This window comes from Meriones unguiculatus, chromosome 8 (genome assembly GCF_030254825.1).
Source record: "Meriones unguiculatus strain TT.TT164.6M chromosome 8, Bangor_MerUng_6.1, whole genome shotgun sequence".
Lineage (NCBI taxonomy): Eukaryota > Metazoa > Chordata > Mammalia > Rodentia > Muridae > Meriones > Meriones unguiculatus.
Genome location: NC_083356.1, coordinates 109,250,025 through 109,277,371, shown reverse-complemented (window position 1 = coordinate 109,277,371; position 27,347 = coordinate 109,250,025). Strand labels below are relative to the sequence as shown.

The following is a 27,347-nucleotide window of genomic DNA, read 5'->3' as shown; positions in this document are numbered from 1 at the left end:
TGCTGTTTGCTGTTCTCAAATTCAGTGATCCTCCTGCCACAACCTCCTGATTGCTGGGGTTACATTCGTACAATCACCAAGCTCAGCTTTAAATCCTTTTTTTTTTTTTTTTAAGACTCAGTACATAGAAGGAAGAACTATCTTGCTTACCAGCCCTACTGTCTATAGGCTCCTGAACTGCTCACTGGAGTTCATATCTATTTATACTGCAGACAAAACAACACCTTAAATGTTTTAATTTCCTACAAGAAATGAAACTCTATGCCAAATTCTCAAAGACTGGTCCCATATTCTACTGCAAAAGAAACCCCACCCTAATCTTTGTTCATGACCCTAGATATTTCTAGTCTATTTGATTATAGATGAGGAATAACCAGAAATTCAAACAGCAAGCGCTATTGCTAACATTTCTCCAAGCAAGTCACTTTAATTTCTGGTTTGAGACCAAATGAGTAGCAAAATGTCCTTATAGAGATAAGGAGAAAAGTATTTCTATGGAAAACATGTGTGAATGAAGATTTAGGTTTAAAAAAAAAAAACAGTATTACATGATACAGTCATGACAATCACGAACATCTTCACTATCTACATATAGTGGAGAAGTAAGCATCAACCAGTTATTTAAAGCAACTTGAAAATCTTGCAGCAAAGGGGGCGAGGGGGCTCCTTAGTCCACTCTTAGAGACCGTAAATACTGGATGACAACCAGATAACTGTATTTCCAGGGAAGAATAATGAGTAACCAGGTCGAGTCAGGTCTAAAGCCTCTAACAGAGAGAAAGCTGGGAGTAGGAACTCACAGGGTAATAGGCTAACCTGGACTACAGTGTAAGGTTGAGCACACGCGCGCACACACACACACAGAGATGAAAGGGAAGAAGTATCTTCAACTGAAGGACAGACTTGCCAAATCAGAAATCTTCAGAGGGAAAATGGAAAATAAGTGTGAGTGATTCAAGATATTGGTTCTCTGGTAATCAGATAGTATCTGACTTTGCTATATTGGTTGCTAAACAACACCAAATCACCAAGTAGTTGGTTATTTTATTTCAGCTCCGTCAAGCAAAATGGTTCAGTATGTGCTTTGATAATCCCTGCTAAAGTAATCCACCAAACAGGAAGTTAAAAGGAAGAACTTTTTTTTTTCTCCTTTTTTTGGCTTTTCAAGACAGGTTTTTTTGAAAAGCCTTGGCTGTCTTATACTCTGTAGACCAGGCTGGCCTCAAACTTAGAGATCTGCCTGCCCCTGCCTCCCAAGTGCTGGAATTAATTAATTCGCCACCAGCTTGCTGAAGGAGGAGGAACCAGGCACGGTAACCCACGCCTTTAATCCCAGGAGAGGCAAGCAGATCAGTACGTTCCAGACTGATTTACATAGTTGAGTTCCAGGGCTATGCAGAGAGGTCCTATCTCGAAAAAGAACAGGAACTTTTGGTTAAATGAGTACAAGCAGCAGGTAAGAGGTCTAAGCCCCTACACAAAACCAAAGACATGGACAAAGAGGAAGTGCACCAGGTCTGTGCTGCAATTTCTCCTTTTTCCAGACCACTATGTAGATAAGAAAAACTCTGATCTTTACAAACACATATGAACTTATTTTAACTAGTTGCACTCGTATTATGGTTCTCCAGGACAAGGCTCATCAACCCATACAGAGTCTGCTAAAATGAAAATCACTCTCACAGAGCTACCATGAAGACAGAGGCTGGGACAGCTGCCGCCTCAAGTTAGCAGGGGCATGAAAAACACACCACAGCTGTTGTCTCTGTAGGACAGCTTTCTTTGTACTCTGGGGTGCTAAACTGAAGTATGCACCGGTTCCCAATCCTTCAGCACACAGCATCCCAGACAGGCCTCTGTTGGTACGCAGTCCCCACTGTCTCTCCTGACCAGGGATGACAACCAGCTTTGGGTTGGCGCCCTTTCTAGTCCTCTCCTGTAGATGCACATCGCTCACTACTTTTGCTCTCTTCCAAGCATCTTACATATACGCCTTCCCTGATCACTCTTGTACTCTCAGCATTTGGGACATCTTACATATACGCCTTCCCTGATCACTCTTGTATTCTCAGCATTTGGGACATGCTTTTTTCCAACAGAATTACATATTGCAACATCTGTGCCTACGCGCTCATTATTTATTAAGTCTACTTGGTTTATTACTACACACTAGAGCACGGCATGCAGCAGGTTTCTGTGTGCTAGGGACCCAACCCAGAAATTTGTTTATGTCAGGCAATTGCTCTACTGCTGAGGTGCATCCTCAGCCCTAGGTTTCTGGTTTGGTTTATTAAATGTTTTATTTGTCTTTTCTGGTTTGCTTTCAGGAAGGAGGCCTGCATGTACCCCAGCTGGCTCCCATCTCCTCCTGCATCAGCGTCAAGTGTAGGACTGCAGGCATACCACCACATCTGCCTTGTTCCCGGTAACGATGCTTGACACATTCAATGAGTACAGTTACATTTCAGAAGAGCAAATAATTCTGTCTTTATTTTATACTCTGTTTAATTGGTTGTACTTTTGCTGCTTTTGAGAAAAGGTCTCATGTTTCCCATGCTAAGCTCAAACTCACTACTTACCAAGGATAGCTTAATTCCTGCCCCTCCAGGCTCCACTTCTCAAGTGTTGACATTACTGGCATGAACCACCATAACTAGCTCTTTATTATTTTGCATATGCATGTATGTGTGTGGGAACCTATGCCACAAGACACACATGCATAAGAAATCAGATCTGGCAGCAAGCACCTTACCCAGCGGAGCCTATTTATCAGGATTTTTTGCCAAGGTCCACTATGTAGCACAGGCAGGCCTCAAACCCCTGATCATCCTGTTGGAGCTTCCCAGAAATACTGGGATTATAAGCATGTGCCATCCCAGGTTCTCTACTTTTCTTCTAATTGTGATCCTTGGGTCTATCTATGATTTGGGGGTTCCTATACACCTATATACCTCCTTCTCTGGCTGACCTTCAGCAGGGCAGATACTCAAGTGTCCAACTGTGTCCTAGTTTACAAAGCCAGCAGTGGAGAAAACAGCAGAAAGGTTACAGAATTCCCCCATTCCAACAAAGAAGCAGGAAAGAAATCAGATGGGCATCAATTTCCCTTTTAAAATAGACTCCTCTATTTTAAAAGTAAACTGAATATACCCCAGCTACTTTATTCAATGAGACTTACTTCACTTGCAATGAAATGGGAACTGCAGGTGTTTTGATAAAGGCACTGAAAAGTTGACCTACTTTCTATAACAATGTCTATGTCCTCAAACATAAGAATAAATTTTGGTCTCCTAAAATATAAGCTTCTTAAAACACCTTTTCATTTGACAGTAAGAAATGTGAGTCTCCATTTCAATACAGAACAGCATGGGTCACACAAATGCTGTCATTTATTCTGGGAGAAGTAAATTTCTTTTGCTCTACTATTGATTAGGGTATGAGTAATTAATTAGGAAAAATACATGAGATCTGGGGGGAATATCAAAGATAAAAACTGAAAGGCAGGTGTGATGATACACAACTTTAATCCCAGCATTTGGGAGGCAGAGGCTAATGGATCTCTGAGTTCAAGGCCAGCCTGGTTTATAGGGTTCCAGAACAGCCTGGGGTTCACAGAGAAACCCACAGGGGTAGGGGGCACAAGTTGAATTACTAAATGTGCCTTCATGTCAATCTAACTCAATCTAAATCAGAAGCTGCACCTACACTTGTCTTTAGCATCAATACAACCAACTAAATAAAAATAAAGATCTTGAGAAAGCCATCAACTTAAGGGAGATAAAACAGAATAAGAAAGCAAGTCAACAGGGAGGAATCAGGAAAAACAAAAAAATATAGGCTAAAAAAAAAAACTGTAGAAATTTAGGAGCTCTCACAGAAGGCTAAAGAGTACCAAATGAACACTACTCAGCACTGGGGTGCGTGGAGCAAGCCTATAATCCCAGCACTCAGGGGACAGTGGAGGAGGATCTCTGTGAATCTGAGGCCAGCCTGGTCTGCAAAGCAAGCCCAGGACAGCCAAGCCCACACAGAGAAACTCTGTCTCAAAAAAATTAAAAATTATATATTCAGAACCCTAGTTACATGGGTTACATAATAGAAAGAAACTACACAGCAAGGTCCTATCTGGAGAGGTGAGAGGTGAGATGGAGAAAAGGAAAGTTCTAGGCTGGAGGAAGCCTAAAAGCTTCCTTCTAGGCAGGGTTGCATCTGGAACATGCATATATCCCCCAAACCCAGGTTAGCTTTTCCTCATATGAAAGAAACTTTTTTCTTGGAATCACACTTTTCACAGGAAGCACTCATGAACTCAAAACTTCTACATGTCACAGCTTCACAAATGTCTGTAAGTATGGGCTGCAAGTGGAGTGTTTTCTGAATAAAAAATAAGAACCCCATTTCAATAAAAAAGAATAGCCAAAGCCTGCTTCCATTTCTGTAAATTATTTTTAAACAAGCCTTAGTTTACAAACCCCTGGCTTAACAAACTGGCTCAAAATGAAATGTGAAAAAATAAATAAATAAAAATAACAAAATGGGGGGGTACATGCTTGTAATCCAAGAAACTGGGGAGGCAGAGATAGGACGCTTTTCACAACTCAAGTTAGAGGCAGCCTGGTCTACACAGCAAATTCCGAGTCAACCATGGCTACACAGGAAATGCCAGACACAAAGCAAAAATCTAGTTCAAGTCCATAATAAATCCAAGCAAAACCCTTCTCAACCCACTCTGATCAAATTACATTTACCCAGTTCTGTTTGTGCTGGACACAAAAGGACGGGAGTAACCTGTAGTTTGTTCTCAACCTTGGAAGAAACTATGAAGACATTCAGGCAGCGCCGCCTTCTCTCTCATTAACCCCTCCCCTTACAAAGAGTTACCACTGCTTGACAACCCCAAACACAACTCCCCAAAACTGCTACCCATCACCAAAATTAAATGTTTCTTAAAGTTAACACAACATAAGAAGCTTGAACAGGTCTGTGAGTCTATCACTTGGGAGGCTATGGCAGGAGATTTTGTGTATAAGCAAGCTACACAGTGAAACTGTCTCAAAAAACTATTATAAAAGACATTTTGTCCAATAGATACATGAAGACAAATGATGTACATTCAGCATTCTATGGTAAACACATACAAGATATTATTATGTATATTATTTTATGAATTTAAAATAGCAAATCAATTGTACTGACAAAGTTAATACATTTTTGTCTCTGTATTAGAAGAAATCAAACCTAGGGCCTAGAACAAGTGAGGCACACATTATTACTGCTGAGATATATATCCCCATAGAAATGATTACAATGATGCCGATCTTAGAGAAAAGACCGGGACAAAGAGTGACTAAGCAATCTGTCCCAGGGTAAATCAGAGGAGGACCCTAACAGTCTAGTTCCGGCATCATATTTGTTAACAGGATATTCTTTTACAGTTTTCTTTCTGTGTTTTTTAAGCATTAATGCTCTAGCTATTGTGCTATGCTACTTTGTCTGATAACATTGGGGAAAGGCTCTCAGTAGGAAATTACTTTTGTGGTTGGGTATATTAATAAAAATTATGTAACAGTTAAAACATCTAAAGCAAAAGAGAAGCAATTGTTGCGAGGTGAAGGAGGGTAAAGAGTAGTTAATGTGATTGATTCTTAACATTTTTCTTGGAAAATTCTGCATGTTTGAAATAAAAACTTTAAACGCTACTTTCACCACCATAGGAGACATGTGAAAACATTAACCAAATTACCTATCACTGATCAGCACAGAACACTTGAAAAACACTCTTTAAGACCAGATGTAGCAGGATATGGTAGTACTTGCCTACACTAAGGAGGCAAAGGTTAAGAGTTTGGGTGCCAGCCTGGTCTACACAGCAATTCCAGCACAGCCAGCAATCCAAAACAGAGAGACCCTATGAAAAAAAAAAAAAAACAAAAAACAAACAAACAACCAAAACCAAAACAAAACAAAAAAGTAACTAGGGATATAGCTCAACTGATAGACTGCTTGCCCAGCATTTAAGGAAGCTCTAGGCAAGGTCAAGGCCAGCCTGGGCTACCTGAGACCCTGTCTCAAAAACAGATTTAAATATAATTACACAACTAAATACAGATCAGTCCTACGTTAGCTTCCCCTTTTAATTCTAACCAGAACAGTGTTCTTGCTCTATCAGTGGAAACCTTGGAGGCAGCTACATCTTTTATGTCAATCAATTCCTATTTCAGCTTTATGTAACACGGATTTATTTATTTTTATCTTATATGCATGGGTGTTTAAAAAAAAAAAAAAAGCAAAGATGCTATCACGCAGGTGTGGTAGCCTGCTCCTGTAATTCCAGCACATGAGAAGCGGAAAGAAGATGAGTTGAAGAGCAGCCAAGCTAAAGGAGACCCTGTCCCAAAATGAGACTTTGGTGGAAGGAGAAAATGTCATCAAACACATTTTTTTGGAAACATAACCAAAACCTGTCATCCCAAGCTCTGTGTGTTTGTATTGGTGGTGTATAAAGCCCTGATCCAAGCAGGGGTGGACACGTTCTTCCTTGCTGCTGTCCATGTTTTTCCAAAGAAAATGGATAGGTTGCAAGTTTTCACTGACTGAAGCCAACAGCTGACTAAGCTATGAAATGCACCTTACTACTTACACTACTGATTGCCAAGAAAAGCTAAACCTGAAAATCTTTCATTATTTCCAGAAACTCTGTTTAAAGTAGCTAGCTGTGATGACATATGTTTACAGTACCAGCATTCAGAAGAAAGATCAGAGGAATCTCAAATTCAAGGTGATTCTCAGGTACATGAGACACCCCCCAATCCCAAAAAAAGATGATCAAGGCTGGTGAAATGTCTTAGTGGATAAAGTCACTTGCTGTGAACTTGTGAACTCAAGCATGAGGGCTCGAGTTCAATCCTCAGAACCCACACGATGAAAATAGAACAGATTTTCTCCATCCCCAAACTGCCCTGATTTCTACATACCTGCTTAGCAAGAATATGTGCCTAACCTTCCCCAACCCACACAACAAAATACATGTAAACAAAAATAAGTAAACAAATAAATCATCTAAACAGGTTACAGTGAAAATATTAAAATTACATGGGAATGAAATTAATTCGTGTTGTTCTGCTTCCTGTCTCAATTCAAGCATTCTCAGTCCCCACTAATTCCCATCAAGTACCTTAATTAAACAAGGCTTACTGAGCACCTCAGTTTGTAGCAGACTCTGAGATGGCCAATAAAGGGGCAGAGATAAGATAGTACCTATACACAAGCAGCTCAGTCTAGAGTGAAAGACAGTAGTTTTTAATACAGTAAGTTTGAGAAGTACATTTTTTTTTTTTTTTAGAACTACCTCCTACAAGCTTCTTACTAGAAAGTGGTTATTATTCAACTCAAAGAGCTGAAAAGTCTCTGGAAGACAAAATTTCACTAATAAGCAAATGAAGATTGAGGCAAATACCAAAAGTGAAAAATAAATAAAGCAACCTGACATGTTGGTAAATGCCTATAGTCCCAGCACATGGGAGGCAGAGGTAGGCAGTTCTGTTTGAGTTCAAGGCAGACCTAGTCTACACAGAGTTCTAGCAACACAGAGAAACACTGTCTCAAAAGAAAGAAGGAAAGAAGGAAGGAGTCAGAAATGAGCTCAGTAGCAATGTACTTGTGAGGCCTAGCCTGTGTGAGGCCCCAAGTTCAAACCCTAGCACTGCAAAAGGAAAGGAAAAAGGAGAATAGTGGAACAGCAGTGGCCTGCATATAATATGATCCCTGCTTTTAGGGCTAACATATTAATGCCAGCATATCCAGATCTCACTTGCTCTAAGGATATAACTAGTCACTTACATATACTATTCCAACGTGGTCCCTGTAAGTAACTACTAAAACACTCCTGCCTATAGCAAGGCTTCATTTATTTTTGTCCCAGCTGTTACATCCATGCTCTCTGGGTAATGGCAGTGTACCCCTGGTTAAATTAGTTGACTTTTATAGTCAGTCAGACCAGGGTTAATCCTGAACTCCACCATTTAGATTGTGAAATATTCAGCAAATTGCAATTTATGCATCTCAAATTTCCTTTTAAAAAAATGGTTATTAAGCATTTGGCAAATAGTCTATGCAAAATGCTTAGCACAGAGTAAAATAAAACAATGAGAGGGAGAGTAGGCTACAGGGGGACCTAGAAGGTACTAACAGAAGACCGTCATCTACCATAATAAAAACAATAAATTATACAGAGCTAAATATTTTGCTATTGCAATTGATAGTGATCTAAGCTGAATTTATTTGCCTGCATCCTGTCTCATCTATCCCTGCGGAGCTGGCATGCAATTTACAGGAAGCTTTTCTTTTTTTAAGACCTCCAAGAGTCCAAATTTTAGGGCAGCAGAGAACATGTTCTGATGCCCCTGGCTGTCCATACTGGAATCCTAAGAAGGGCACTAGAACTCTAACCAGCCACGAGACCCCACACACACACCTGAAACACAGAACACTACCCCATTCAGATAACAAAGAAACTAACTGAATTACATAAAAAGCAAACAAGAAAATCAGTACAATTCATATTTATTTGTTATCATTTTCACCCCAAAAATCAAAATAAGAAACACAACAAATATAAATAATAAAAATAAAGGATTTACTTATCTGTACCCTGTCCTATAATTCCTGAAAGAATCAGCAAAGGTGAAGTAAAAGACAAAAATCTTCCATCTTACCACCTCAAAAGGCTCTATACAGCAGGCCAAACAATGCCTTAGTTTGTAAAAATAGTCCTGGACCCTAAAGCTGCTCAACACAGCTACACAAAGCCCAAATTCAAAGCGGGACCCAGATCACCAGCAGTCATCCAGAACCTATTTTCAAACTGCCTTTGTACTCCTCCTTCAGACTCCTACCCCTCCCCTCAAGGCTGAGCGAGAAACCCACACAGCAGCAGACCAACCCTGCAAAGACCCACCAAGATACTTCCATGGAAAAGCATTTCACAAGAAAACTAAAAAACTGCAAATGAGAACTAGAGCCCAACTGACTGTTACACACTGTCTTTTTTTCTTTCAACTACTTATATTAATTCTGAGGTGCAAACATCAAAAATATTTCTGTAATCTTTACCTAGATTAGATGGAAAGGAAAAGAAGAACAAAAGTTGTTTCCTCCAGAAACCACAACCCAACAAGGGCAAAGTCTTCTTGCAAGGAATGTCTTCACTGTAGAAAAATATTCAAGGAAGTATCCTAGTCTGAAAAGAATGGGGGCAGGGACTAAAGAGATGAGGAGAATAAAGATGTATCAGTGTAAAGGTGATGTGGAGCTCACACAGTAAGATCATCTTGCTACAATTAGAACAGTATCTAGTCCAGACCTTATTTCCATATTGATTCCCACTTTAAACGAAGAGTACCCTGTTTTCCAGCTACTGATGAGTTGGCTATATAATTATCTAGGATAGGTACATTTCTACGTATGTATGTGCAAAAAGCAAAAGCAAACAAATCTTAAGGTTTATTATAAAACATGAAGCAGTCCTAGGCCTTTAAGTTAAGTAAGTTAACTGAGCAAGCCAGCAAGCAAACAAACAAAGACACCTCTAAAGAGCATCTTTCCAGAGGCTTAAAAATTAAATTCCCTTTGTGCTTTCTCAAATGTGTTCTGCAAACTCAAGTTTTCATTAAGTGGTTTCTCTTTGCTTGACCGTTCACGACCGACCAAAAGGGCAGAAAGACTTTCAGGTGTCCTGCTGGCTCACTCCAGTCAACAGAAAGCATGGTTAGAATTTTCTCATCCCTTTAGGGCCCAAACATCATATTTGCAGGTTTAACACAAAACACCTCCACAAATCTCTACCATCAAAAGTCCTTTTAGGATTAAAAAAAAAAAAAAAAAAAAAAAGGGTGCCCTTAGATCCATTTGGTTTCACAAGGCAAAGCACAGACGCTCTGTGTAACCAGGTGACCCACCCACCACACCTGGAAAAGTGAAAGAGGGATCCACCCAGGAACTGCAGCGCTGAGACCCATCTGCGCCGGGTCTGGAGGAAAAAACAACACCATTTAAAGTCTACAGCTCCCTGCAACTTTCCAGGGCCACAAGTTCAAAGGTGAGGGGGCTCCAAGCTCTGAAACATGGTAAAAGCCATCTGTACAATTAGTTCCGACCAGGGCAAACTACTTTCCCAACCCACCCACAACATGCCAAAAAAGCCAACTTTTTGAGCTCTGAAAAAAGATGTTAGCTTAATGAAGAAAATAAAAGTACGCACAAAAATGTAATTTACACAACTTCTACCCCTGGTTCTAACCAGCTTCCGGTATCAGACTTAGAAGTCTGTTTCGAGGTCTTTACATTTTACCTTTTCCTTAATAAAACAGAATACCAAGATACCTCCAAAGTATTACAAGTAGAAAAAGTAACTGGTTAAAATTCATCGTCAGCATTAACAGGCTCTCTCTCGCCCTTTTTAAATTCCTCCCAGTTACCATCAAGACAAAAATTCCACTGGGGTTATCCTTGTCCCAACTACTTATACACACATTTTCATAAAAGGAAAAACATGAAAAAAAGCACATACCTCAAATGTGGACTTCTAAAGCCAGTCCTTTAAGAAACAAACCCAACGCTTCGCCAATGTGCTGAGAAAGACAAATCCAGCGAGGTTCGCCACCTCTTCCTCTTCCTCGTTTCAGGATCTTTCCTGCCTCCTTCCCTCTCCCTCCGTGTCTGTGTCCGTCTCTCTCTCTCCCTCCCCTCGGCCCTCCCTATTGCTCGCTCCCTCGCTCTCTCTCGCTCTCTCCTTCTCCCTCTCTCTCTTTTTCCCCTCAGATCCAACACCTAAAATGGAAGTTGCACCCAGCCAAAGGCAAGGGAGCCTGGGTGGCGACAAACTGATCTGGCAGCCCTACCCTAGCTTTCCTGAGTGATGTCAGCCCCTGCGAGCTTCCAATAGGAGCCAGGCATAAATCAGGGAGCTGACCGTATCCAATAGGAAACTTTATTATAGGAAATTAAAAAAAAAAGAAAAAAAGAAAGACGAGGAAGTTTTATATATATAATATATATTTATATTTAAAGCGGAGACTGTACAATCTCTGAGGAATTACAGCAGAGCTGGGGGAGGAGGTGCTAAATAACAAAGCTCTCTAGACCGGCACGCCTAACAATTCTCTTTGATGAGGGTCTTGTTCCCTTTCCCTATCTGGGTGGGAAAACAGAAAAGAGCTTACTTTATTCGCCTGCTGCTGTAGGGTTTGTGGCTTTCTTCCCCACAGCATTTTCCCAAGGCATGCCAAGAAAGGAGGCCAGAGAAATCCCAGAAATAGAACTGTGTTGATTGGGGTGATAGGTAATATCTGAGGCAAACTCTCAATTTCATTGTTCTGGTTTAATTGCATTACAGCTAATGAGGAAAAATAAACACCTAGACCTGGTAATAGTTTCCTAGCCTCTCTGCTCTAAACTAAAAGAGCAGAATCTACTGAGCTGTTTAGGAAAGGCACTATGCACCAAAACAATGTGGGTTTGCCTGGGACAATAGGCCGGATCCAATAAGCAAGTTTAGAGCAGATAAATCCTTTTAAATAATTGAGAGAATGCTGTTTCTTTGTAAATTCAAAATTACCTGGCTTCTTTATTGGATCTAAATAAAAAGCCCCTTATAGGGGCTTTCCTCAGAATTCGTGTAAGGTTTAGGAGGGGAAGGGATCTTATTTGTTGTTAGTTTTTGTTTGTTTTTTGGTTTTGCCAGACAGGGTTTCTGTGTAGCCCCGGCTGTCCTGGACTCACTCTGTAGACCAGGCTGGCAGACATCACAGTGATCCTCCTTCCTGCCTCTGCCTCCCTGAGTGCTGGGATTAAAGGCCTGTGCCACCATGCCTGGCTGGTTTTGTTTTGTTTGAGGCAAGGTCTCACTGTACCCAAGCTGGTCTCACAACACCTCTGTGCCTTCTGAGTGCTGGGAAGAAAGGCACAGCGCTGGCGTCTCTTACTCTCCAATTAAGAAACAAAGATGATGAATTAGAAGGATTCTCCTTATACATATATTTTTAATTATATTTATTTGTGTGCATCTGTGTGTACATAAACCCATAAACACACAGGTACCACAGCACTCATAATTAGGCCAGAGAACAATCTGCACAATCAGGTGTCTCCTTTCTCCACCTGGGTCCCGGGGATGTGGTGGCAAGTGCCTTTATCCAGAGACCTCTTGCTGGCTCTATTTTTAATTTATTTAATTTTTGTTATCTCTATTATTTTGTTGTTGTTGTTTCAAGACAGGTTCCTCTGTGTAGCCTTGGCTGTCCTAGACGTGCTTTCTTGACCAGGCAGGCCTCAAACTCACAAACTCACAGAGATCTGCCTGCCTCTGACTCCTGAACGCTGGGATCACATGCATGCCCCACCATGCCCTGCTTTTTTTTTTTTTTTTGAGACAAGGTCTCACTATGTTGTCAAGGCTGGCCTGGAAACCTTGATACGTAGACCAGGCTGGCATTGAACTTACAGAGATGCCCACTGCCTCTGCTTCTTGAGTGCTGGGCTAACAGATGTGTGTTTTTATTGGCTGCTGCAAAACAAATCTTCATAAAGCTTTCATAATCTGTAACGGTGATATACTGGCTAAGAAGAGAGACTGCAGTCAAACTGCTGGCTTCCAGCTACTTTTCTGCAAGTATACTACTAGTTATATAATCTCCGAACCTCAGCTTCCTTGACTGTAAAATGGAAATAACTATCTCTCACTGCAGAGATGACTCAGTGGAGAACATCTCACTTGCTGCTCAACCACGAGGCCAGGATCAGATGCCAGCACCACCATAAAAAACAAACATATCCATATGCATGCCTGTGGGGAGGAGGGTGGAGCCAAGTGGGGTACTGGAGTTTGCTGGTCAGCAGCCCAGGTCCAGGCTCAAAGAAGTCAGTCCGGGCGGGATGGAGCAGAGCACTACGTGTCCTCCTCTCCACTCTGCACACATCACAATCATCACAAATCTGTTGTAAGAATAAAAATGCACATAAAACTCATTTTTTGTTTTTCAGTCAGGCTTTGCTATATATTCCCTGCTGGTCTGAAACTCACTATAAAGTCCTGCATGGCCTTGAATTTCAAGTAATCCTGTTTCAGCCTACAAAGTCCCAGGATTACAGACATGGGCCACACTGCCTGGCAACATAAATGTCTTCTAAAAATGCCTGGCATATAGCATAACCTCATTAAGAATAAACTGTTGGGCTGGGGAGGTGGCTCCCTGGAACTGGAGCTTAGGGAACCCGATGCTGCTTCTCACCTCCTCGGGTGCTGAAGGAGGACAATGCATACACTTCACACATTACCTTCAGGCACACTCATACACCCATAAGTGAGTGCGCATTTATTCTCTAAGTGAGGCGGCTCAGTGGGTAAGTACTTGTCCTGTGCTGCCTATACGCTCACCATGGCTTCTGCCTCAGCACACATATACAAAACTAGATAAAATGTAAATTTTTAAAAAAGAAAAAATGGATGGTTAAAATGGGCATTGTAGTGCACATGCCTGTAATTTGAGGGGTGGAGTAGGCAGAAAGATCAGGGGTTCAAGGCCATCCTTGGCTACATGATACATTTGAGGCCAAACTGAGCTACATAAAATTTTCTCAAAAGAATTGGGGGTAGGCTTTTTTCCCAGACAGGGTTTCTCTGTGTAGCCCTGGATGTCCTGGAACTCTCTCTGTAGACCAGGCTGGCCTCAAAATCAGAGATCCACCTGCCTCTGCTTCCCAAGTGCTGGGATTACAGGCGTGTGCCACCATCAAAGAAAATTTTTAAAGAATGAATTGTAGGTTAGATATGTAGCTGTTGCTAGCATTTGCCTAGCATGAATGAAGCTTTTGGTTCTATCCCAGCACCCCATAAAACAGGTGTTGTGGCAAATGTCTATCATCCCAGCAGAAAGATCAGAAGTTTAATGTCATCCTTGGCTACTTAGCAAGTTCAAGGCAGGCCTGGGCTACATGAGATTCTGTCTCTTTTAACAACAATGACAGGGCTGGAGAAATGTGGAAAATGAATTTTTTATTCACGTGTTTTAATTGTCTCTAAGGCTCACTGTCTGGTTGCCTAGGCCTAGCCCTGGAAGCTTCTAGCCTCTGGATAATTTAATCTAGGCCTAGAACATTTTCAGCCTGAGACCCACTGCTGAACAAGCTCATCCTTTCTTGTTTTTTTTTTTTCTGAGCTCTGGGCTGGCTGGTTCAACTCAGCTATTCTGGTTCAAACTCCTCTCCCACCTGATTTATTCAATCTGGCTTCTCTCTCAGGCCCTGAATTGCTCTGCTTTGCCTCCAACTAACTCCAGCAACCTGCTCTAATTTTCTGGCTTCTTCTCACCCTCTGGCTCACTTAGTCTTCACCTAAGTCCTCTCTCTGCAAGCCATCTATTACTGTCTTGGTAAAAACTGCCTCGTCTCTTCCTCTCTGCATTGCCCCTTAAGTAGCTTCCCTTTCCTCTCCTTGTGAGAGTTGGGCATATACTATTCTGTCAAATCTTTCTCTGATTTGTTATTTTTTCTGCCACTCAATTAAACATCACCTTCAAACATGAGCACTCCCATCCACAAACTAATTTTTACCTTCATTGTTTGGGATTTGAGGTGTATACCACCACACCTGGACCTAAGCTTTTCTTTACCTGAAACTTGCTCTATACCAGGCTGCCCTTGAACTCAGATGTCTTGCCTCTGTCACCTGTATTCTAGCTGGATCACACAGACCTAGAAGGTCTTTGGATGTGATCTCTTGCCAGAGCAAGATTCTAAATTAAAATTCCTCTACAGAAATGACTCAGCAGCTAAGAGCACTTCTAGGTTGCTCTTCTAGGGGACCTGGGTTCAATTTCCAGCACTCACATGGTGGCTCACAAACATCTGTAACTTCAGTTCAAAGGGATCCAAGTCCCTCTTCTGGCCTCCATGGGCACCAAACACACATGCAGTACATAGATGTATCAGGCAAAACACCCATACAAAAAAATAAAATTATTTAAAAAACAAAAAAGAAGGCTGGCTGTGCATGGTGGTGATACTCTGGAGGCTGAGGCAAGTGTATCTCTGTAGGCTCAAGGCTGGACTGCCTGACCTATCAATTTCCATGACAGCAGGGCTCAAAGCGAAACAAAAACAACAAAATTTGGGTCTTGTGACTAGGGAGATAGCTCCGTAGTTAAAAGAATTTCTTGCCCTTCTACAGGGCTGAGTCAGTTGCCAGCATCCAGTGTTTCACAACCAGCTGTTGCTCTAGCTACAGGGAACTCGACACCTCTTCTGGTCTCTGTGGGCACCTGCACATGCATGGCACACACACAGACACACACACACACATTTTTAAATTTTAATTTAAAAAAAGAATTGCTATGAGCAGTGTATATCCCGCTTCCCCTCAAAGTCACCACTGCCAAGTAAACCAGAGAAGCATCTGCCAAGTGAAACACACTTTGAACTCACTACCACCTCTATCTTCTAAAGCAGCACTCTGCAGAGGGTACCCACCGTTTTACAGATGAGAAGATGAAAGCTCACCAAGGGGGCAGATTCCCTGTTGCTTTCAAGGTACCAGATTTATTCACTCTATATATGACAGTAATAGCCATTAACCATATCAAACCTTTTTTTAAATCTCCATAACCTGGAATTCCACTCACTAACCCCTTGTGTTTAGTCTATCTTCTTGGAGACCCTCATATTTAGTCTGTAATGGCCAAAGACCAAAGAAGCATAACAATATTTGTTTGATATGATGCAGTTTTAAATCAAAGTAGAAGAGGAAGAAGAGTCTCAAGAAGATAATGCTAAAATTATCTCATCATATAAGAATCTTTTCCCTTTACTCAGGATATCTTCTGTATCTAGACTTCATCTCTGCCAAGTTCAAAAGCCAAAATACTTTCTAGAAGCAAACAATCAATAGTAGGGAGGCAGAAACAATATCTACCCCGCACCATATAAAGTCCAGCTAGGACTAAATAGCCAAACACTGTCTCAAAAAACAAAAAAGAAAAATAGGTTAATGAATTGAAGTATATTTCAGACATACATGGCTGTTTTTTCCCTTTTATTTTTTCTCTTTTGCTTTTCTGCATGGAACATTATATTCAGTATAGAATAACCTTTAAAAATCTAACTTCCCTAGCCATAACCACCAAAAAGCAAGATACCATAAAAGGATGAAAGATTAGTGAAGAGCTGGGAAAAAAACCTATGTCTAAAAAGAAATAGGAACTGGGCATGTTGGCACACACCTTTAATCACAACATTCAGAAGACAGGGTTCCAGGCCAACCTGGTCTACACAGCAAGAACAAAGAACAAGAAGCTGGGCAGGTGGGGAACACCTGTAACCACACCAGCTGGGGAAGCTGAGGCTGGAGAGTTGCAAATTTGAGACAGGCCTAGCAACATTGTAAGATCCTGTTTTGTTTTGTGTTTTAGTTTAAAGGAGAAGTGCAGTTTAGGCTGAGATTTAAATAGCACAATATATGCTAGCATATTCAAAGAAGTTCCGATAATTAGCAACAAAGAGAGGACTATTAAAGTCAGCACAGAGAGCATGGGGTAGAGTGCTGTGTGTTATAATGAATCTAGTTATTTTTATTCATTTTTAAATTTACTATTTATTTATTTATTTATTTATTTATGGTATGCTAGTCGAGGTCAGAAGGTAACTCTCCAGTCTGTTCTCACTTCTACTACGTGGGTCCTGGGATAAAGCTCAGGTCAGCACTTAGCAGCAAGTATCTTTACTTGCTAAACCATCTTACCAGGCAAATTTTTTGCAGTTATTTTAGGTTTTAGACAGGGTCTCAGGTAGCACAGGGGAGCCTCACACTGCCTATGTAGTTCAGCGTGACTGTGAAGTTATGATCGTTCTAAGGACCCTCTTCAGTTTCAGATTACCAGTGTGTGCCGCTCACCCACTGTTGAGGGGGGCCTGGGATCTAAGCCAGGGCTTCACCTGTGCTACGTAAGCACTCTGCTGAGGCACTTTGCTAGCCCTCACCTTTGGACCTTTCCTCTCTCCTGAGAGAAGTGCATGCCGCCACACCCAGCCCTGATTCTAGTCTAAAACTATAAATGACATCATGAAATTAAAAAAAAAATCATCTTTCAAAACACTGGCTATCTGTACAATGAAAAACAAAATATTTTATTCCTTTCTACCCTCCGGTGGTTATGTACCCATAGTTAGTTATTTTGAAAGCCCTGGATAGAATGGCCATTTATCATTCCTTTTACAAATTTTTATTATCACAAGCCAGGTGTGGTGGCACATGCCTTCAGTCTCAGTACTTGGGAGGTAGAGGTAGGTGGCTCTCTGTGAGTTCAAGGTAGCCTGGTCTACAAATCACATCTAGGACAGCCAAGGCTACACAGACAAATCCTATATCGAAAATAAATAAATAAATAAAAATTAAAAAGTGCTAGGAATAGGATCCACGAACTAAACGCTGGCAAAGCCCTCTACCGTTAAGCTTCACCGAAAGCCCTCAGATCCTTTGGGGGAAATTGTGTACAATCTCACACATTTGAACACATTGTCTTACCCTGCTACACTTCATTTCTGCAGGTTCTCCCTTTTCTACATCCTTCTGGCTACTCCATTTCTTTCACCATACTTTGTAATCAGCAGCTTTGAATTTGGCAATTTTTACCCAGAGTCCTCAGATATTTACTGAAAGCCAAGCTAGGTAATGCACACTGCTAAAGAACTGCTCTATGGATTTATAGCATGGATTGACGTTTTCTGTCTTTTTGTGGTGTTTTTTTGTTTGTTTGTTTTTGTTTTTGTTCTTGTCTTTCAAGATAGGGCTTCAAACTCACAGAGATCTACCTCAGCCTGCCTAGTGCTGGGACTAAAAGTGTGCGCCAACACACCAGGCTTGTGATATTTTTTTGTTCTTGCTGTTTTGGTTTTGTGTTTTGTGATAGGGTCTCCACATAGCTCTGGCTGTCCTGGAACTCACAGAGATCCACCTGCCTCTGCCTCACTTCCGCTGAGATGAAAGGTGTGTGCCACCATTCCTGGATTTATTCACTGTAATTTTTTTTTTTTAATAACAGTTAAACTGGGCTGAGTCTCCAGGCTATACCGAAGCTTACTACAAAGGTGTTCCCACAACTCTGAGATCCGGGATTGGAACTGAATCCACGGAGGCAAGGAGGTCGGGTCAGTGATCTTTTTCCCTGAACCTCTCTAGTCTTTGAAAGTATCTACCTTAGCAGGGAGCAGTGAAGCTCCACTGCAATCCCAGCGCTCAGGGAGGCGGGGGCAGGTGGATCTCTGTGAATCCGAGGCCAGCCTGGTCTACAAAGCGAGGGGAGGGGAGGGGGGGGGAGGGGAGGGGAGGGGAGGGGAGGGGAGGGGAGGTAAAGAAAAAAGAGAAAAGAGAAAAGAGAAGAAGGAAGGAAGTTAGGAAAGAAGGAAGGAAGGAAGGAAGGAAGGAAGGAAGGAAGGAAGGAAGGAAGGAAGGAAGGAAGGAAAGAAAGAGAACAAAAGAAAATCTCTTAATTAGCAATCCTGCAAGCAGAAATAAACTTTTGTTTCCCACGAAGTCCAGACGGATCTGGGCAGGGCCACGGTTATTTGCAGCCTCTTCAAGGAGAACAAAGAATGTACCTCAGCTGCCTCGGAGCCTTGTGCAAATGGAAGTCCTGGCCCTGTCCTCCGTGTGCTCTGGGCAAGGCAGGCTCCAGAAGAATCCCTCCCACGCCGGCCCTTCTCCCCTACCTCTCGTAGCCCAGCCCTCTTCCTCAGCCTCAGCTTCCCTCGACACTTCGCCTCCACCCTTCCACAGAGCCCCCTTCCTCTGATTGGCTGCCCCAGAAGCGGCTGTCCAATGGGGATGACGTATCCGGCACGTGTCCCGCCCACCGAAGCGCCCTCCTTTTTTGATTGGCTGTCCCGGGAGTGGCCGTCCAATGGGGATGACGTATCTGGCGCGTGCAAAAGGGCAGCACAGGGACAGAGGACGGAAGTACTCGAGGCCCTCGACGCCCGGAGCACGAGGACGGCAGCGCGCGGTGTGTAGCCCGGGCCGCGTGCGTGGCCTCAGGCCCTCTTCGTCATCACTGCCCAGTGCATGTGGGTGCTGAAGACCCGCAGCGGCCTCGGGGCGCCCAGGGAAAACAACAGAACCTGAGCGGGCAAGGCCAGCGGGGCCCTCGAGGGCCAGCCCTGATTTCAGGCCTCCACTAGCTCCATGCTCCATTCCCAGAAACCCTCGCGCCGAAGATCCCTCTTCAAAGGAGTTGGGCCCAGGGGCCCAAAACGTGCGGGCTGACGTGTTCTGCAGGGCCTTCTGTGGCGCCGTTTTCTCCACTAACCCTCGTTTTCTTGTTTCTGGATTGGGAGGGGTCGCTGAGGCAGTTGGCCCACCTCTGCTGCTTTGCGCAACCTTTCGGCTTGAGGCTGGACATTAAGAGGAAACAAAGCAACTGGACACGAGGACCAGAAGAAGCAGGACAGCAGGAGCAAATTCTATTGCAAAACAATTCCAGGTTGGGTCTGAGGACAAGGTTAGGCATTGGTGTTTTGGAAATCTTCCAGGCACCCTTGCAACATGTGCCCGGCTCATCCAGGTTTCCTGTGTCTGGGATGAGAATTAGTCGTCTTTCCTGTCCTGCCCTCCATCCTCTTTGGTGTAAGACCTCACACACACTTGCCAGACAAGATTTTCTACCCCTTGAGCTATACCACCAGTCCTTTTTAAATTCTGTTTTGAGAATAGAGCTCACTGAATTGCCCATGCTGGTCTGAAACATATAATACTCCTGTCTCAGCCTCCTGAATAATAACTAAGATTACAGACATGGGGTCACCAAGCCAGGCTGATGCTTCTCTTTCATAATTTACCTATTCACTCTTTTCTTTCTTGATAGTTTTGACGTGAACTATTTGGACTCTTCAGTGCTGACAGAAAACTACATAACCATTCTGGAAAACTGAACACACACCTGTGCAGTGAGTTGGGTTGGGGAAATGGTCATGGTGCACGCGCACAGACACACAAACTAGAAGTGTATTTGGGTAGGGAAGAGTCAAATGCATACGTTTTTGTTCCACTGTTAGCCACAGTGAACCCAAAGTCCATATTTTTGCAAAGTGATGAAGTCAGTCTGGCTCACTTTGGTCAATCAACATAGAAACAACTATGCAAGACGTTCTGAATCCTGTTTCCTCTTATTGTGCACCCTCTGCTGGTTAGTGTGGTAAGTGAGCTTACAGAAAGTGCTTATGGCTTCCCAGAGTCAGTTTTAAAGAGCCAGCAGTGCTGTCTTTGAAAGTGTGAAATTCAGAGTATGCTGAGATGTGGTGCTCAAGAAGAATGTGAGGAGTTAGGTCTCGGTGCTAATATGAATAAAGGCTGAGGAATAACAATCACTGACATTTGAGAGAATTATTTTGTACTAGGGACACATCGTACTAATAATTTTGTCTGTGTTGACTCATTCAATTTTATTTTGAGTCAGAGTCTCTCTGTGCAGTCCAGACTGCCCTCAAACAACAGACATGTACCACAATTCCCTCATTTGTTCTGCTTTGTGTTTGAAACAGGATCTCATATAGCCTAGGCTGTCCTTGAACTAGTTGTATGTGGGATGATGGATGTCCTTGCATTCCTGCTTATACTGCCTCTGCCTCCCAAGAGCTGGAATTACAGACATGCTCCACCATGTCTGGCTTGTTTAAAATTTTTTAAAACCTTACAAGGTAAGTAGTGTTACTTCCATTTCATGCATGAGACAAGTACGTCTCTGAGAAGTTAGGTCACCTACATGGTAGTATACAGCTAGTTAAGAACAGAACCAAGGGCTGGAGAGATGGCTCAGAGGTTAAGAGCAATGACTACTCCTCCAGAGGTCCTGAGTTCAATTCCCAGCAACCACGTGATAATATGATAATATCTGGTGCCCTCTTGCAGACAGAACATTGTGTGCATAATAAATAAATCTTTAAAAAAAAAAAAAAAACATAGCCAAGATTCAAATGTAGGCCTATCTCCAAGCTTCTACAAGAAAGCACTGTCATTAGGCTTTCTTGAGATTACCCTCAGCATAACTGCTCAGCTGACATTTCATTATCTTTTTTTTCATTTCTTAGCCATTTCAAAGAGAAAATAAATTAGGTATAATCATACCTCTGATATGTATTATCTCCCCCACAGGAATCTGCACCGAGAAAATCTAGAGGGTTTATTAACCAAACACGACATGTGCTCTCCTGCCAGTTCCAAAATCCTCTACAGGAACCCACGGTTCCTCCGGGTAGTTTTCCTGCAGCTTCACCATCAGCAGCAGAGTGGTGTGTTTTGTGATGCCCTGCTGCAGGCAGAGGGTAAGAACTAACTTAGGTTCAACTGAAAGTCACTATAGAACAAACAAGGTAAAATGAGTTCAAGGCCAGATGCAAACAGTAAAACCAGAAGAATGTTTTTCTTATAGTGTTCTGCCTGCATGTATGCCTCCATACCAGAAGAGGGCACCAGATCTCACTGTAGATGGTTATAAGCCACCACGTGGTTGCTGGGAATTGAACCCAGGACCTCTGGAAGAACAGCCAGTGCTCTTAATCTCTGAGCCATCTCCCCAGCCCCAGAAGAATGTTATTACCTATATATATTGTAAAATCATTGGTGAAAGCTTTTTTTTTTTCACCAGGACAGTTATTGTTGGAAGGGGGTGGGGTTTTGTTGTTGGTGGTGTTTGTTTTGTTGAGACAAGGTTTCATTATAAAGCCCTGGCTGACCTAGAACTTGCTATGTAGACCCTGTTGGCTTCAATCTCACATGGATCCAGAACTTGCCTCTGCCTACCCAGGACTGAGATTAAAGGCTTTCTTTCACCCCCACACTCAACTTAGGATAAGTTAAGTTTTTGGTTTTTTGAGACAGGATCTCATGTAACCTAGGCTTTCCTCGAACTCAATGTAGCTGAAAAAAAACCCTTGGACTTCTAATTTTCCTTCCTCCCAAATTTTCTACCATGCCTAATCTGATCCAGAGCTGGGGATCAACCCTGTAGTTTTGTACATGCTAGGCAAGCACTCTACCAGATGGCTATATGCCCAGCCCCTCTAAAACTGTTCTCAAGAGTAAACTTGATGGAGGCTAAAAAGATAGCCTAGTGGCTCAGAGGGCTGCTCTTCCAGAGGGTTCAAGCCTGGTTCAAGCCTCAGAATCCACACGGCAGGTTCAACTGTCTGTAACTCACACGTGTGGTACGCAGATACGTATGCAAGCAAAACAAAATAATAAATTGTTAAAAAGAGTTAAACTGTTATTTTTTTACCCCTAAAATTCAAATAGAATGGGGCTGGAAAGAGATAGCTCACTGGCTAAGAACATTTGTTGCTTTTGTATCAACAACCATGTTTTGGCTTACAGCCATCCATAAGTCCAGTTCCAGAGGATCCAGTGTCCTCTTAGCAATAGACAAACTCATGGTGTACATGCATACATGTAGACAAAATACTCATATACATAATATAAATCTGGATTTAAAGGAGTAAAACTAAACAGGGTGGTGGCACAGGTCACTGATCCCATCACTCAGGAGGCAGAGGCAGTCTGGTCTACCAAGCAGATTCTAGGACAGCCAGAGCCTTGGAAAACAAAAACAAAAAAGATAAAACTAGAAGACAGGCAGGACTTAGGAAGTTAAAATAAAAGGATCACAAATTCAAGAACAGCCCAGGCTACAGAGTCAGAGTCATGCGTGCTGCTCCTGTGTGTGCTCACAGGCTGTCACACACACATGGTGTGGGCTGCGATGTGTGCTGGGCACATGGGCGAAGGTCGGAAAACAACTCACAGAAATCAGTTTTCTCCTTTTATCATGTGGTGTCTGTAGGCTTAGTTGGCTGCCAGCCCCTTTCTGTGCTAAGTCATTTTGCATACCCAGAGGCTCAACAAAACAAGAAAATGTAAGACAAAGCTGGCAGGGTGGTGTTGGCAGAGGGGTGGCCCATGGCTTAAAAGCATTATGCTGCTTTCACAGTGGACCTTGGTTCAGTTCCCACATCCACATGGCAGTTTACAGGCCATCCAATTCCAAGAGAGCTGGCACCCTCTTCTGGCCTCATCAGGCATCCATGCAAGCAAAACATTCATACATATAAAATTAAATCACATAAATCTTAAAAGAGAAAAAAAAAAGGTCGGGCATATAGTTTAGTTGACAGTGTTGGCCTCGTTTTCGCGAAGCCCTGGGTTCAGTCCCCAGCACAGATTAAACCACGCTTAGTGGTACATGCCTGGTGAAGCAGGAAGATGAGAAGTTCAGGTCATCTTTGACACATAGGGAGTTTTAAACCAGCCCACGTTACATGATACCCAGCCCCGAAATAATTCAATAAGAGAGTAGGAAGATGGCTTACTGGATATAAGTGCTAGGTGTGCAAACATGAGGACCTAAGTGTGACTTGCTAAAACCCAAACACTTATTGCAACTGTAATTCCTACAGCCTGCAAAGATCTGGTAGTCAGAAGACAGAAGAACCCTGGAACCTCAAAGGACAGTTAGCGTGCATAGGGAGCAGGTAGAGCAAGTAGACCTATATTAAAGAAAGTGAAGTGATGGCAAACACCCACGGTTGTCCTCTGACCTATATCCATATGCTACAGCACACGTTCCTGTGCTCACACACGCAAGGGCTAGGAAGACAGCTCAGCTGGTAAAGTGCTAATGTAGCCAAGCTGGAGAAGTCCAGGTTCAGCAAGAGACTCCCTCTCAAAGGATAAGGTAGAAAATCGATTGAGGTCAACTTCTGGCCTCCACTACCCTAAGTGAGTAAATATAAACTATGAGGGTTACAGAGATTGCTCTGTGCGTAACAAAAACAAACGTACCACGCAAGTGTGAGGACTTGAGTTTGAATCCTCAAACCCCAGGTAAAGCTACTACAGTTGTGCAGGCCTCTAATCTCAGTGCTCCTTTGGGAAGACAGAGGCATGAGAATCCTGGGAAGCTTGTAGACCAGCTAGCCTGACATGGAGGACATCAAAGAGGTCTGTATCAGGGTGAGGTAGGGACTGACACTTGAGGTTGTCCTCCTTACGTTAATGCTATAGCATGCAGACATCACCTCTTCACGAATATGCATGCACGCACACACACACACCCAGAAACCAGAGCCCAGTGTAGTGGTGTACAGCTTGAACCACTGTTCTCAAATGGCTCATGACTTTGAGGCCAGTCTGGGCTGTATAACAAGGTCCTGTCTGAAAATAAGCAAACAAAAACAAATTGCAAAGTTTTATGGGTGTAAAATTCTATAGAATGCACATAATATCCAAATGGGATAGTTGGAAAGGTTCAAGATAGGTCAATCACTTTGGAAGGCTTTTTTGATTGGGTCTTTGAAAACAAGATCTTAGACCTTAATCCCAGTACTGAAGAAGTAGAGGCAAGTAAATCTCTTGGAGGTCGACAGAGCAAGTTCAAGGACAGCCAGGACTATACAAGAAACCCTGTCTCAAAAAAACAGAACAGTGTCTTCTGTATCTCATACTGGTTTTCAGAATGACTGAGCTGCTGCCTCTGCCATCCAGGTCCTCAGGTTATAGGCGCCACGTGTGGGTTGTTGCACAGGCCCTTAAAGCCCTGAGTGCATTAGCTAGCTGACAGCGCCACCTATTCCCTTCTTTCCAGGCTCTTGCTTAAGGTTTTTATCTGCAAATTAGTGATTGTTGTTGTTGTTGGGACTAAAACAAAAAGAAGAAAAAGAAAAGAGCATAAGTGTTTTGTTTTTGTCTTTTAGGTGAGGCTGTCCCAGCCCACTGTTGTATCCTGTCGGCCTGTAGTCCCTTCTTCACAGAGCGCCTGGAGCGGGAGAGGCCAGTTCAGGGTCGGAAGGTGGTACTGGAGCTGGGAGGCCTAAAAATCAGGACCCTTAGGAAGCTGGTGGATTTCCTATATACTTCAGAGATGGAAGTGTCTCAGGAAGAAGCCCAGGATGTGCTGTCTGCTGCCCGTCAGCTCCGAGTGTCTGAGCTGGAAACCCTGCAGCTAGAAGGTGGAAAGTTAGTAAAGGCTCCACAGGGCCGAAGACTAAACAGGGAGTGCCTACAACCACCAAGTGCTGCACCAATCTCTGCTAGAGTGGTGGCACCCAGCCGCCGCCCTCGAACCCCACTGACTGTCACCCAGACTCCTAGTCCTCTTGGGACAGTGAGGTTGAAGTCCTTAGGGGAAGAAGAGGGGCCTCACAAAAAGAGTGACCTACCAAATGCAGATAGCTCGTCAGACACTCTTCTACTCAAGAAGAAAGCCAGGGCTTGCCTGACTCAAGAAAGAAGCTCATCTCCGTCAAGCCAGAGAGAAGGGCCTAAGGAAAACAAGAACAACCCTGCCCTAGGTCCTACAGCACTTTCCCCTCCCAGCTTGTACCCTTCTGTGGATGAGCAACTATTGCCTAGAAAGATCAGGCTGAGTCGTTCAAAACCTTCACCCCATGTCTACACATCTAAGCCTTCCAGCATTTTAAGGGGTCCCAGCTCGGTGCCTACAGCCCCTGGCCGGCGTCTTTGGAGACAGAGAAGTGTAAGTAAAGCAGCACAGGGTGTGGATAAGCAGAAGCCAGGGGAAGTCAGTCCTCTACAGAGCACTCCAGACCTGCCTGAAGTTGGGAAGACAGGTGGGAGCAAGAAGCAGAGCCCTGAATTCAGAGCACTCACCTCCAACTCCGTAGAGGAGGGCCAGGTTGGAAGAGTAAAACTTAGAAAGATTGTCAATGGTACTTGCTGGGAAGTGGTACAGGAGCCTCCCCTCAGAAACACTCGAGAAAGCCCCCAGATCCTAGAACCCTCAGATGTAGAAGACCCTCCAGGAGCTCTGCTATCCTCAGTTAGTGAGCAGGAAACGCCTGCCAGGGCACAACTGAGTCAGGGCTCCCCAGAGAGCCCTAGGCTGCAAGACGTCCGCCTCTCAGCTATGCACTCGCCAGGCCACCCTGCGGTGACGTCAGCGCTTGGGTCCAGTCCAGTGCCAACAGGGAAAGAGCCTGTGTTGAATATTGACTGCAGGCAGCCCTACACATTCGGCACAGCTCAGCTCGGCCAGCCCTGTGAAGCTGAGCAGTACCGAATCACAAGTGCTGCAGCCACCAGTGAGCTGGAAGAGATTCTGGACTTCATGCTGTGTGGCTCAGATGCTGAGCCACCAGTAGGCTCTTTGGAAAGTCCGGGGACTGAAGGCTGCAGAACTCCAAGTTATCACCTGTCAGAAACAGGAAAGAATTGGATTGAAGGAGAAGAATGGTGTTTGCCAGATATGGAACTCTGGCCCAGAGACCTCACAGGATTGGAAAAGGAACCTGTTGGTGAGAAGAAAGAGCCAGTTGAGCCCTTTAGTCCCCTTGTCATGGACTCTGAGAACACAGAACCAGTTGAGCCCCTTAGCCCCCTTGTCATGCCCTCAGAGGTGAGCAGAGAGGAACTTTCACTGAAAAGCTCTTGGACTCCAGACCTTGAAATTACCAGCTCCCAGCCACTGGATGGTCAGGGAGAAAAACTACTCCATCTTGACTCCTCTGACCCTTCCCAAAGGTCTTACAGGGATCTCTCCCCTCCATGCTCAAACTGGGCAGAGGCAGGGCTAGAAGTGTCCCTAGGCATGGATGAGGTGTTATATCCTGTTCCCAAGGCAGTCAGGGACGTGTCTGCCAACCCTGAACTGCTGGACCCATTTCCTGGCAGTTCTGAAGATGAAGAGATTGACGTGGTAGACTGGACAGTGGAGGGGAGGCTGGAGCCCACTAGTATTCCTTCTGTCTGGCCTGACCCTTCCTCTGAGTCAGAAACAGAGGTAGATATACTGACATAGTGGAGGCAGGAGGGTGGGGTAGAGCCCCTCAGAGGGTGATACCTGTTGACCAGCAAAAGGCTTTCTTGGCAGCAAAGCAAGCACATCTCCTCTCAGCACTGAGCCCCCTCCTTAGATTTATGAGCCAGGTATAAGCCAAATAAATAGCAGTACCATGAGCAGAAAATTAGGAATTTGAGCTATCTATTTGTAATCCATTTTTCACTGACAATAATAAACTGTGGTCTCCAACTGTATTAAGTCATAAGAATAGTTAAGAACAGGCATCCCTCAGTTCAAGAGATAGTCACTGAAAATTCAGGAAAACTTAGAATACTGTTTGTGTTGGGTTGTATTTAAAGAATGTTTGAGAAGGAATGAAGCTGTGTTAGAACCCTGGGATGAGTGGTATCTCTTTAAATTGCCCAGGCTGGCACTGAACTTTGACTCCTGCCTTAGCCTCCTGTAGTTGATGTTACAGGCCCATGCCCCTGAGCCCAGCCCGTGGGGCTTACTCAC

General features: G+C 43.5%; 2 protein-coding genes across 18 annotated transcripts in view; one reads left to right on the top strand and one right to left on the bottom strand.

Moving 5' to 3' along the window:
* Positions 1–10,896, bottom strand: part of Ctnnd1 (catenin delta 1) — a 51,795-nt gene extending 40,899 nt beyond the window's left edge. For 8 of the 17 annotated variants that reach the window (XM_021642901.2, XM_060390362.1, XM_060390363.1 and 5 more), the window contains exon 1: positions 10,568–10,896. The gene's annotated coding sequence lies outside the window, so the exon portion shown is untranslated. Of the gene's footprint in view, positions 1–9,111; positions 9,261–10,567 lie in introns of all 17 variants that reach the window. The other 9 variants (XM_060390366.1, XM_021642912.2, XM_021642908.2 and 6 more) reach the window with 3 other exon arrangements.
* A 10,343-nt stretch (positions 10,897–21,239) lies between these two features.
* Positions 21,240–26,951, top strand: Btbd18 (BTB domain containing 18). Its single transcript, XM_021642929.2, has 2 exons — positions 21,240–21,363; positions 24,787–26,951. Exons 1-2 carry the CDS (start codon positions 21,240–21,242, stop codon positions 26,847–26,849), a joined length of 2,187 nt encoding a protein of 728 aa, XP_021498604.2. The 3' UTR covers positions 26,850–26,951.
* Positions 26,952–27,347: the final 396 nt, after the last annotated feature.